Here is a 13,413-nt window from a genome sequence, read left to right as displayed (position 1 = left end):
CTTTAGGGCCGAGGGCGAGGGGGCAGCCTCGGGCTTGTCCAGCTGGTGTCCGGGCTGGCTGCAGGAGGCCCGGGACCAACTTCTCTCTCTGCCTTTCAGGGATGGCCTGCACAGCGGCTGGTCGGGTGCTCAGGGGGACTCTGCCAGCTCAAGTGACGAGACGTCCTCTGCCAATGGGGACAGCTTGTTCTCCATGTTTTCAGGGCCTGACCTCGTGGCTGCTGTCAAGCAAAGAAGGTATGAGAAGCTTTCTAAATGCAAACAAAAGGCAGAGGGGTGCATGAACAGCTCTAGAGAGATCAGGAACCCCATGGCTCCCCATCAGCCTGGTGTGAGAGAGGCAGAGGGCCTCTGCTAGCACAGCCTTGCTGAGTCTTCTGTGGCTACCATGCAGGCTTGCTTGTAGCCCAGGTGACTTAACATTGGGTTGAGGCTTTGCTGGCAGAACAGTCTCATGGAAGTGGTAGCCAAAAATACCAATATAAGGCAAGGGTGGGTTCTGGAAATGGGGTCTGCTGATACTGATCTGTGCCTTACAAGAGGCAGCCCTTTCTGTGGGAGGAGATCAGGACGACCAGGTTCTAATCAGGACTCACCAATAGGCTTTGCAACTCCAGACAAGGGCCTGCCCCACTCTGATCCTTAGTTTCTTCGTCAAAGTTGAAGAGAAAACATAATAGAGTATATTCAGGTCTAAGAAGTTTTTAAAAGTAGGGGTCCCTGGCTGGCTCATTTGATAGAGCATGAGACTCCTGGTCTCAGGGTCATGAGTTCAACCTGCACATTGGGCATGGAGGCTACTCAGAAAGAGAGAGAGAGAGAGAGAGAGAGAGAAAGGAGAGAGATAAGGAAGGAAGGAAAAAGGAAAAAAGAGAAAGGGAAAGAGGAAGGAAGGAAGGGAAAGAAAGAAAAAAGAAAGGAAAGAAAGAAAAGGAAGGAAGGAAGAAAGAATGGAAGAAAGAGAAAGAAGAAAAAGAAAAGAAAGGAAAAGAAAAAGAAAGGAAAGGAGAAGAAAAACCCAAACATGTCAGGTTGGGTTAGTTGCTATGAAGAAAAATATAGGGGGGTTCCTGGGTGGCTCAGTTGGTCAAGCATCTGACTCTTGGTATCAATTCAGGTCTTAATCTCGGAGTCATGAGTTCAGGCCCCACATTGCGCTCCACATTGGGTGGGGAGCCTATTTAAAAAATGTATATATGGGGGGGCGCCTGGGTGGCACAGCGGTTAAGCGTCTGCCTTCGGCTCAGGGCGTGATCCCGACGTTACGGGATCGAGCCCCACATCAGGCTCCTCTACTATGAGCCTGCTTCTTCCTCTCCCACTCCCCCTGCTTGTGTTCCCTCTCTCGCTAGCTGTCTCTATCTCTGTCAAATAAATAAATAAAATCTTAAAAAAAAAAAAAAAAAAAAAAAAGTATATATGGGAGTCAGGGAGGCCGCTGATGAGCAGACAGCTGAACAAAATGAGGGGGGAACTAGTGAGAGATTGGCAAGGGGGTATGTGTGAGAGAGAAGAGTCAGGGATGATATGTGAGGTTTTGGCTGGAACATCTATATAAAAGGGGGTGCCAGTGAACTGAGACAGGAGGAGCAGGATTGAGCCAGGGGTAGCATTTAAGATGTCTGTTTGAGACAAGGGAAATCGGAGAGGCCGAGCAGATGTCGAGGAAGCCCCTCCTCCAGAGATTGCTGTCTGCAGGCAGGAGCTCGGATAGACTGATTTACTTGGCTCTGAGCCTGCTCTGTCCGGCCTTTTTCATTCCACATTGTAACAGAAATTTTTCATGTTTGTCATTAAAACTAACAGTCTCTTAAGTCCCACTTCCCCAGCATGGTAAGCGGTCTCTGTTGAATACATTAACAAAAGCCAGAGCCTGGTAGACCCAAAGCCGGCACCTGTCCTTCTGCCTGTCACCCCTGCCCCTCCCCCTGCCTGTCAACCCCGCCCCTCCCCAAGCCTGGGAATGGCTTCTGGGAGTGCTCCACCCACCCAATCCCCAGCATGCAGTGGACCCAAGGTCTTCCCACCCAGAACCAGCGCCCAGAACCAGGTGGCTAACGGTTCGAGGTCAGCAGGGCAGCAAGCCAGGCACCCACTGCCCTGAGCTCTTGATTCTTTCAGGAAACACAGCAGTGGAGAGCAGGAGACCAGCACGCTGCCCTCACCGCCTCTTCTTACCACAGTGGAGGACATGAACCAGGTACCGTGGGCCCTGCTCTGGCCATGAAGGGCCAGCTGTATGGGGTACAGACCACGAGCGAGGTTCCAGAGCTGAAGTTTTAAGAGGGATTCAAAGCAATGACAGGTTCTTTGTGGTAAACAACTTTTTTTCCCCATGATTAGCCATCCAGCTGACTCAGAGCCAAATGTAGAGGATGCCTGGGGTTGTGCCATCCACTGTGATAGCCAGCAGCCACAGGTGGCTGTTTAAATTGGAATGAATCAAATGTAAATACAGATTGAGTTCCTTAGTGGCACTGGCCACATGCAGTGAGTGGCTACTGCATTGAACAGCACAGATACAGAGCCCTTCTGTCATTGCCAGTTCAGCTAGACAGTGCTGCCCCCAGAGGGCTGGGGCTTCTACCCTGTCTCCCAGGTGGGAATAAGGACCAGAGACCTGGGGAGGTGGGAAAAGATGATGAATTGCCAGAAATGCCACTAAGAACCCTCTTCTGTCTCTCAGGATAACAAAACCAAAACGTGGCCACCCAAAGCACCCTGGCAACACCCTTCCCCGCTGCCCAGCACACTGCCTAGCCCGAGCGCACCACTCTACGCAGTTGCCGGCCCTGGCAGCCAGTGGAATGACACCATGCAGATGCTGCAGTCGCCAGTGTGGGCTGCGACCAGCGACTGCAGCGCCGCCTCCTTTACCTATGTGCAGACCCCACCGCAGCCCCCACCCCCACCAGCACACAAGGCAGCACCCAAGGGCTTTAAGGCCTTCCCTGGGAAGGCTGAGCGCAGGCCGGCCTACTTGCCCCAGTACTGACCCAAGGCCTGCCTGCCTGCCCACCTGCCTGAGCTGTTGGGGCCAGTGTCCCCACCCCAGGGCTGACTAGCTGGCACCAGCCCCCCAGAGGACCAGTGCACCCCTGTCCCAGGCAGGGATCCTTGGGGATGGGGGTAGTTAGCAGCTCCAAGCCTTTAAGGCCTGGCTTCTCTAACTTTGGAAGCATCAGAGCCCTGGAGGGCCAGCTGGAAACAGGTTTCTGACCCTCAGGGAGATGCTGGGGGATCTTCGAGTTTAATAAGCTCCTCCAGTGATTCTGATGCAGGTGGGCCACAGGCCGCGCTTTGAGAAACACAGCTCTCAAGTTTGTAGTCCTACTGTGTGTGTTGGGAAGGCATCAGGCCTGAAGGCTGAGAGCAAAACTGACCATTCTTCTGAAACCCTCCCCCTCCCCCTTCTTAACACATTGAGTGATGACCACATCAATCACTGTATTTTATAGCTATTTTTCATATAGTTTTTTTAGTTAAAACATCTCCCGCCTAAAATGCATTGACTATTTTAAGATAACAAATATAGAGGCTGGAGGTTTGTTCAACACTATCTTTATTTAAGCTTATACGAAATGGGCAAAGTATAGAATATTTGTGATTGGAAGCAATCACCTGGGTTTTCTGTGGGTGGGCAGCGCCTCACCACCCCAAGCAGCGCCCAAGGGGTGCAGTCCTGACCAGATTTACAAAACCAGGATCGTAAAACTGATGTCAGAGGGATATTCCTGATGGTGCATGGAGATGAGCCAGCTGGCTGCTGTCTGTGTGCGGGATAACGTTGCACCTGCTGCCGTCCGATCCACACGTGGCCAGAGGCTTTGACACAGTCTCTAAACATGGGGGTGTGGTCAAGGGGCTGCACAGAGACACCTGCACTTGAACTTGCAGTAACATTTGTGAGCTGGCTCAAGACAAACCAATTAAGATGTAGATAGAAATTAATTTAAAGTCTTTTCTTAAAAAAAAAAAACAACCAAGAACAAAAAAACCACCTCATTTTCAGTTACATGTGCCATTAAAGAGATAACATCCTGTGGATTTAGGGATATTTTCCAGCCAGAATGGATCCAGAAGAATTGAATGGTGCTTAAATTGAGAAATAATGATACATATATCTCTATAGAGTAGACATATCCCACTGTATATTAATTGAGGTTACAGAAGTTCTTTATATAAAACTTATTTAAATTTTTCATATTTCATCTTTGAAAAAGTCTAATTGAGAAAAATCCATAATATTTTCTGGTATGAAAGTTTGACAGTATTAATATTTTTTTTATATTTTCTTAAATCATTAAACCATTTTAATATATATGTTAACTACTAATAAATGGTTTATTCTTTCTAACTCCATATAAGCTTTTCCAGCAGAGATTGTAATAACACATTTATGTTCTCATTTTTCTATGGATATAAGTAAATTTATATTTAAAAATACCAAAAAGAAAAAATATATATGTATATGTATGTATACACACTAATGAGAGAGGCCCCCTAGGGTGTCTGAGCCCAGCCATCTGAATTTTTAGTACTGTGTTGCCAGGCTGTTTCCAGGCCTCGGGTGTCGTCTTTTGTGCTGTGCGGGGATGCCGTTGCTGCCTGTACTTATGATCCTTTCACCGTGGGTTCTGAACATTCACCTCACCATGTTTACAGAGAACTGTTTTGTACATAGACTTCTTCAGGCACGTGCTTTGCACCGACCCTGCGTGGCTCTTGTCTCCGTTCGCTGTCCCAGTGTGTGCACTAATCTGTCCGAGTTGTTTGTGGCTATTTTCCTTGTAAGATAGTTTTCTGTTTTTCTTCCGTAACGTGTCCACAGTACCTTGTATTTCAAGTTCGATTATACTGAAGTACTCTTGTTTTCATAGTGCCTCCCCAAAGACCTCACCCCGGACAGAGGTCAGCCCTTGATGCCCCAGTGCAGGTGACCTTGGCACCGCTACATTTTCACTTCCCAGTCTGTTTTTCTCGATTGAGCAGGACGTTTTGTAATTGCATCTCCATGGGCTGTGAGACTGTGTGAAGCTATTTGTGTGGTCTCCTTGTTGTAGGTGCTGTGTTCTCGGCACCGCCTTGCTCTGAACACTGGTAATTCCAGGTGCTGCGCTCGGCAGAGGGGTCTCGCCAAAGCGCATGTGTGTGCGTGTGTGAGTGTGTGTGTCCTTTGCATGGCCGGGCGTGACTGCCTTGCTCGGGCATCAGCAGGACATCGTGTGAATAGTTACAACGCTTCCAAACTGGAACTCTACATTTTGTATCTTACTTTTAAAGCTCCTATAAGTAAAATAACTATTGGCTTTATTAAAAATATACATTTAATAATATTTTGTATCGCTGTTTGAAATGAACTGCAGCAGACACGTCGGAAGCCCTGCCTGATTCATGACTTTGAAAAGCTGCACCCGCATTGGTGTTTTAGGTCAGCTCGTCCTCTGGTTCTGAGACCTTGCTGGAGGAAAGACCACTGGGAGTATTAGGATGAGCTGGGGTGGGTGGGCAGAAAAGCAGACAACCTACCACACCTCTCTAGTCTGCTTCCCTAAAAGCAGACTCTGTGGGGGCAGAGCCAATGTCATGGTGAAGGAGACCACCTGAAAGGATGCAGGTTCTCTCCTTGGGTTGTGGTCTGCCAACCCCCACGTTCCACCAACCACGGGCACGGTGAACTGCCAGCCAGCCTTTCCAAGGAGCAGACCCAGGGATGATGAGCTTTCCCCCTGCTCTGTCAGGGACCCCACATCTGACAAAGAGACCATACCTTTCAGGGACAAGGACTAGTCTCATTAGGTGATGTCATCCTGCTCCGCAAAAGGAAAGCTGGTTCAGTGGGAACCACAGAGGGAGGATGGATTACAGGGGAATTTCAACTTCTTTTCACTTACAACAAGACAGTACTTGATGCAAAACTTTTTTCATGAACTCAAGAAAACAGTTATGAGCATTAATCTAGAACCTACCAGTGTAAGTACCATTCAGGCTTCTTTCTGCTGAAATGCCCAGAAGCTAAGCGTGGGGACCAAGACCCAGAGCCTTCTCAGTGCATCCCAGGACAAGGCTACTTAGTAAAAGCTATGTTGCATGAGTGTGCTAGGAAATACACTAGAAGTACATATTAAAATGCTAGCCTTTTATTCAAGCATGTTCCTGTTCAACACCAGTACGTGATGCTGTTCACTGACTTCAGTTCTCAGCAGCAGTGGAGACAGAAGAGGAATTCCAGGGCACAGCTATGTGCCAGATGGGTGAGCGTGGAAACCTGAACAGATAAATGTTACACCTGAGCTACAGGAGGGTCCCTGTGATGCGGGGGACCCCTCCTTTGTCACCTGGGTGATCCTGGCAAAGTAGGGCATCCAGCTCAAGGCATGTTGCTGAAACACAGCATGCCAACCATGGCATTCCGAGGGGATGGCCCTTTGTGCATTGTATGGCCACTACTGTGACCTGCTTCCTGATCTGGAAACAGGAAATAAACGTTCTAATGGCCAGCTCCTCAAATGCCAAAAAGCCATGAAAACATGACTGGCTGCCTCCCAGCCACATATGCTGAGGAACATCCAGGGGCAGGCTCCTGGAAGTAACACACACAGCTGGCCTTCTGATTCCACAAGGGTAAGCTGGCTGGGCTCAGGCCTCTGCATGGCTGGTGGGACTGGATGTGGCTAGTACTGGGACTGAGTTTGGGATGCAGGCTTAAGTGAGCAGTAAGGATTGTTTCAGGAGTGTCATGTTCCTTTCAACATCTAAAGTCACCTGGGATGACTCCTTGCTAGGAGTCAGGGCTGAAAAGAAGATGCAGGGGGCTTCTCCCCCACCCACCTCCCCTCTGGGAACCATCGATTCTCTATGGTTAAGAGACTATTTTTTGGTTTGTCCTTTTTTTTCCTTTGTTTCTTAAATACCACATATGAGTGAAATCATATGGTATTTGTCTTTCTCTGGCTTATTTCTCTTGGTGGTATACTCTGGCTCCATCCATGTTGTTGCAAATGGCAAGATTTCATTCTTTTTTGTGGCTGAATAATATTCCATTGTCTGTCTATACCACTTTTTCCTTATCCATTCATCTATCGTTGGACACTTATGTTGCTTCCATAATCTGGCTGTTGTAAGTAATGCTGCAATAAACACATAGGGGTGCCAGAATCCCTTTGAATTAGAGTTTTTTATTCTTTAGGTAAATACCTACTAGTGCAATTATTTGATCATAGGGTAGGTCTATTTTTAATTTTGTGAGGAACCTCCATACTGTTTTCCACAGTAGCTGTACCAGTTTGCATTCCCACCAACAGTGCTCAAGGGTTTCTATTTCTCCACATCCTTGCCAGCACTTGTTTTTTTGTGTTTTTTTATTTTAGCCATTTTTTTATTTTTTGTTTTAAGATTTTATTTATTAATTGGACAGAGAGACACCGTGAGAGAGGGAACACCAGCAGGGGGAGTGGGAGAGGGAGAAGCAGGCTTCCCGCTGAGCAGGGAGCCTGATGGGGGGCTTGATCCCAGGACCCTGGGATCATGACCTGAGCCGAAGGCAGACACTTAACCGACTGAGCCACCCAGCCACCCCTGATCTTAGCCATTCTGACAGGTGTGAGGTGATATCTCATTGCAGTTTTGATTTGCATTTCCCCGATGATCAATGGTACTAAGCATCTTTTCATCTGTCTGTTGGCCACCCGTATGTCTTCTTTGGAGAAGAAAACTCAGTCTTTAGGGAAGACAACTCCATCTTTCCCATCCTTGCAAAGAGGGGCCAACAGCCATCCACCCAGCTGCTCTGGCAGAAATCTTAGAAGACATTTTTACTTCTTTTCTTTACTCTCCTCATCTGGCGGATCTTATAAGTCTATCTACACGCACATTTGAATTCCATCGTGTTCTTAAAAATGCTACCGACAACCTGGTGCTCACCTGGCTCCTGCCTCTGCCTCTCTGGCCTCAGGGTTTCCCATACACTTCTGCTAACCTCAGTGTCCCTCCCCCAGTGCCCACCTGCCTGCTGCTCCCACCAGTGCTCCCTGCTTCTGCCTCCATCTGTTCTCTTGGGCCAGGGCCCAGCCTCTACTCACTTTGTTTTTCGTTATAGCACTTAGTGCTCCCCTGGAATCGAGTTTGCCTTTGTCGTTCTCACTAGAACGAAGGCCTCCTGCGAGAAAGGAACAAGTCTTGTTCATGGCCACATGGCCAGGGTGCAGAACAGCAGGAAGCAATTCCAGAGAAGCCAGACCAAACGAGGTGTTGATGGGCAAGTTATTGAGCAAATTCTAATGCCAATCTTTAAATTTTAAAAAATGACTTTAACTCTTACATCAAACTAAAAGAATAAGCACGATGACCAGAGTTTGTACCAGAACTGTGAGTTGAGATTGACATTAGGAACTGCAGGCAGGATTATGCAGCTTTTTAGTAACTATAGTTTTCTATTCTCGTGGAAACCCAAGCCTTTGCGCGGTAAGGAACTTTTTTTAAGCACCTAACAATGGAGTCACAGGGAAAATCTGGGGGCGACATCCGGAAGAGACAAAACTCTGCCGCGCAGGCTAACACCGCGACGCAGGACGAGCTCGCGGCCTGCGGGGGGCGCTGACGACCCCACTAGCGGGTCGGCCGGCGTGCGCACGCGCACATCCGCCCCACTAGGACTTTGCGCACATGCGCGCGCACGTCCATCCCAGACGTGCAGACGGAGGCGTTTGCTAGTTCTCTCAGCATCCCAACTCCCCAGCCGGCGCGGGGACATGCGCACATGTGCACCCCGGACGTGCGAGCTCACACGCAGACGCGTGCGCGCCCCCGCCCCCAACCCACGCCAATCCCGCCTAGCCTGCGCGTAGCCTCGTACGCACAGCCCTCTTCCGAGAGTGGCTTCTGCGGTAGGAGCTGAGTGCGTCTCCTTGGAGTTGCAGTTCTCTGGCCTCGCCAGGTCGCCATGACTCAGCATCTCCGTGGGTGCGTTTCCCCGGAACAGCTGGCGAAAATCCCTCGGCGTGGATCGCCCCGCGCCCGACCTCCCGTGGGCTCCTTCAGCTCAGCAGCAGAGCTGCCTCTCCCCTCTCCTCCCCTCGCACGGTCTCAGACCTTAGCGGGTGATTCCTAACCTCCAGATCCTTCCTGACTCCTGTCCAGCAGTCCCAAATTAAGGCCTGACTTATCTAAATGCCCATGCCTCAGTTTCCCCATCTACAGAACAGGGCTCTTGTTAGGAACTCTAATCGCTCGCCACAGGCTTACGAAGTGCTGGTTTCACAAATACTTAGTGGGACCCAGCGGGTTTTCTAAGGCTGCAATAGGCTCTGAGCCAGGTTTTCTTTCGGTTGTGGCTTAAGTCCAGCCCTCCAACCTTCAGCGCCCCCAGGATCCTCAGGTATCTGCACCCTACACTGTAGGTAGTTGTAGACAGGGCTTGGCACATTTGGTTGCCATGGGGGTAGAAAACAGTAGGATTATGGGGCGCCTGGGTGGCACAGCGGTTAAGCGTCTGCCTTCGGCTCAGGGCGTGATCCCGGCGTTATGGGATCGAGCCCCACATCAGGCTCCTCCGCTATGAGCCTGCTTCTTCCTCTCCCACTCCCCCTGCTTGTGTTCCCTCTCTCGCCTGGCTGTCGCTATCTCTGTCAAATAAATAAATAAATAAAATCTTTAAAAGAAAAAAAAAAAAAGTAGGGTTTAACTCTCGTGAGAATGTAAAATTACTTTACACTGAAACATTTCTAAACTCCAAATCCCAAACCATCCCCGGAGATTTGATCCGGGATGCTAACCTCACACTCCAGCAACCGAGCACCCTCCCACAAACTGCACCCTTCCTGGAGAGTTTTTCCCTGTTTGCCTACACAAACCCTTAGATCTGGTACAAAGGGACTAACACAATGGTTGGATTTTCCTACCTCTCTGACTTTTTCCATGCTCCTGTGGTTTCTTTTTATTTTATTTAAATTCAATTAATTTACATATAATGTATCATCTGTTTCTGGGGTACAGGTCTGTGATTAATCAGTCTTATATAATACCCAGCGCTCATTACAACACATACCCTCCCCAATGTCCATCACCCTCCCCCTTCCTCCAGCGACCCTCAGTTTGTTTCCATGATTAAGCTCCTGCCCTTTCTGAGATGCCGTTCTTGGCCTTTTCCACTTGTAAAATTCTACCCTGTCAATTGGAATTAATATCATAGAGGCCTAATTGAGGTTAAAACAACTGAGATGATGGGGAATCGCCAGAAAGTGGCAGGCACGACGGGTGGTGATCAAGAACAGGGCTCAGAAATCAGGCAGCCTTGGACCGATTCTCCCCTTAGCAACAGAGTGGCTATTTTCAGATTTCTTAAGCTGTCTGTTAAATGGGGAGGACAGCAGGATGACAGGGCTGCTGTGAGGATTACATGGGAGAGCATTTGGCGCAGAGCTCCAAACACAGTAAAGTAGCGGAAGTCATTACAATGCTACTAGTTGGATGATGAATGACCTTTAAGTAATAATGATCTCCTTTGTGTCTTCCTATTTGTTTTCTCTCTTCAGCAACTGTGACTTATGGCCCTCCAGATAGCAATATAGTTTTCTGCTAATAAAGAAAATACAGGGCTCCTGGGTGGCTCAGTCAGTTAAGCGTCTGCCTTTGGCTAAGGTCACGATCCCAGGGTTCTGGGATCGAGTTCTGCATTGGGCTCCCTGTTCAGCAGGGAGTCTGCTTCTTCCTCTGTTCCCCCCTCCCCCCTCCCCCATCCCATTGGTGTGGTTGTGTGCCTTGCAAAAATAAATAAATAAAATCTTTAAAAAAAAATGCACGTAACTGGGTTTTTCAAAGCACAATGTCAAACTTAAAATATCATTGGGAAATCTGGAGTAGACCTGCTGGGAATCACAGAGGCCAAACTGTCGGAAGTGCATATTAGAAAATGTCAAAGAGAAGATGAAGCCTTCAGAAAGGCAATCATCAGGCCTTACCTCCAGCCTCTTCTTCAGGAACCAAAGCAGCACCTGTGGGTTTCAAGTGGCCAGGAGACGACATTAGAGAAGCAGTGTGGCAGTACTTAGGTGATCACCCAGAAAACCTTTGGAAAGACTTGCAGTTGTAAATGATAGCCCAGCTCCAAATAACATCAACATTAAGCGAAATCACTGACTTATGTTCCAGCAGCAAACAGAGGTGTCCTGGCACCAGGAATTTGGGCCCTGGGAGGTTGACTCTGGCATCTCTCTGGGGGTCATTCTCTGCATTGTTTTCCTTCAGACCAGGGACCAATCCTCAGGTCTACTTTTCTAGAAGGTGCAACTTAACACTATACAAAGCTGAGTTTCTCCTGCTGGCACTTTTTGGCTGGCTTAGTTCATGGGCTCTTCTCTGATGCAATCGGGGAGGCAAAGGAAGAGACACGGGAGTGGAATGCAGTGGATAAAGACAACAGACGTCCACTGTGGTCACCAGAAAGAACCTACTAGAAAAAGGCAGTCACTGGCTACGGTTGGGCTAGCTCCATCTGAGGAATCACAGGGCAAGTGATGGGGTGATGACTACTAAGGCTGGCCTTCTTTTTGGATGAGGTTATGAAACACAGGATTTGGGGTGGGAGTGCTATTCTGTGTAGACAAGTAACTGGCTTGCATGGGAAACTCTGATTGGAGTATTTCTCAGGACTTTAGGGGAACAGACGCCATTCAGTGCTATCAGGGTAGTGCCAAGTATGGGAAGCTCAGTTACGTCTCAGAGTTGACAGTTGACCCAAAACTCTGGGTCAGTTGGGCGCCTGGGTGGCTCAGATGGTTGAGCGTCTGCCTTTGGCTCAGGTCATGATCTCCAGGTCCTGGGATCGAGCCCTGTGTCGGGCTCCCAGCTCAGCAGGGAGCCTGGTTCTCCCTCTCCCTCTCCGCCTGCTTGTGCTCTCTCTCTGTCTCTCTCTCAAATGAGTAAATCAAATCTTTTAAAAAAAACCCAAAACTCTGGGTGAGTAAGGGCCCATGTGGACAGGATGGCTCCCTCTAAAGTCCTATTGACCACTCATTTCTTCAGTCTTCAGTTTTCCCTGTTTTCCTTCTGCATCTTTAGGACCCCCAGATATTCCTGGGCAGGAAGGGAAAAGCCATTTGCAGAGGCCAGCGGGGGTAGCAACTGCATGGAACTGGGAAGTGGCTGGGGTGGCAGCAGGACAGGGCATGTTCCTGGATGGCTGGCCTCTCTAAGGGAAGCAGGCAATGGAGAAGATCAATTTGAGTGCTCAGTTCTTGGACCTCTTCTCCTCTGTGGCCATATGTACAGTCTCTTCCAGACTCTCACCTAAGCTCATGACTTCAAATGCAATCTATCCACTGATGGATAGTTTTTCCTCCAGCTCAAACCTTCTCTCCCCATACTCCAGTCAGGAATACCCAACTCAACACCTATGCTTAGATGTCTAATAGGGTTTGTGATCTTCCCCCCTAAAACTTGAATCTCTTCAAGATGTGAGGACAATTCCATTTGTCCAGGAACTTGGGTTAAAAACTGGATGTTACCTTGACTGTTCTTTTTCTGTCTCTCAGTTCTTCATGCAGTGTGTCTAGATCACCATGCCTAACTCCTGCTCCCTTCATCCCTGGCCTGCATTGATGCAGTAGCCTCCTATCTGTTGTCCTTACTTCCATTCCTGCTATATTGTGGGTCTGATCCTTTGTAAAGCTTGTTAAATGATGTCCTTCCACTGCTTAGAACCCTTTGATGGCTTCCGATCTCTCTCAGAAAACAAAAGCTTTCACAAGGACTTACAAGTTTTTTTTTTTTTTAAGATTTTATTTATTTGACACAGAGAGAGAGTGAGCACAAGCAGGGGGAGCAGCAGGCAGAGGGAGAAGTAGGCTCCCCACTGAGCAAGGAGCCAGGACCCTGGGATCACGACCTGAGCTGAAGGCAGACGCTTAACCAACTAGCCACCCAGGCAACCTGGACTTACAAGTTCTATGTGGTTTTGTTTCTTCCTTTCCTCTCTGACCTCAACTTCTTTCTGTCTCTTTGCTTCATTCACTGCACTCCAGCCACATATGCCCCCTTCCGCCTAAGCATGTTCGCCAGGGGATTTTCCAGTTCTTCCCTTTGCCTGAACACTTTCCCCCCAGACATCTAATTGACTGTCTTCCTCACCTTCTTCAGGCTTTTGCTCAAAAAGTCACCTCACTAGTCATTTCCCTTGGCCATCAAAATTGCAACCCCAATTCCCAGCACCCTTTCCAGCTTTCCTTTTGTCAGCAGCACCTACCAGCCTCTGACCGCCCCCCTCCCTCATACATTTTATTTATCGCTTTGTATCCTCAACACCTGGAACACGACCCGGCGTGTGGAAGGTGCTGAATAAATGAATGGACCAAGGAAGCAGGCCGGGACATGGGGAGCTCGGCCTCTTCACCCCAGTCACTTCCAGGCATAGGCTGG

The 13,413-nt window shown here is 48.7% G+C and overlaps 1 protein-coding gene across 3 annotated transcripts in view; it reads left to right on the top strand.

Moving 5' to 3' along the window:
- The window catches only part of GARRE1 (granule associated Rac and RHOG effector 1), an 82,440-nt gene extending 77,104 nt beyond the window's left edge, over nucleotides 1–5,336 (top strand). For 2 of the 3 annotated variants that reach the window (XM_034639328.1, XM_034639327.1), the window contains 3 exons: nucleotides 100–237; nucleotides 2,122–2,200; nucleotides 2,687–2,995. In XM_034639328.1, coding sequence (XP_034495219.1) covers nucleotides 100–237; nucleotides 2,122–2,200; nucleotides 2,687–2,995 — 526 coding nt within the window. Of the gene's footprint in view, nucleotides 1–99; nucleotides 238–2,121; nucleotides 2,201–2,686 lie in introns of all 3 variants that reach the window. The other variant, XM_034639329.1, reaches the window with a different exon arrangement.
- Nucleotides 5,337–13,413: the final 8,077 nt, after the last annotated feature.

Source organism: Ailuropoda melanoleuca, chromosome 12, assembly GCF_002007445.2.
Source record: "Ailuropoda melanoleuca isolate Jingjing chromosome 12, ASM200744v2, whole genome shotgun sequence".
NCBI lineage: Eukaryota > Metazoa > Chordata > Mammalia > Carnivora > Ursidae > Ailuropoda > Ailuropoda melanoleuca.
This window is presented reverse-complemented; position numbering and strand designations above follow the sequence as displayed.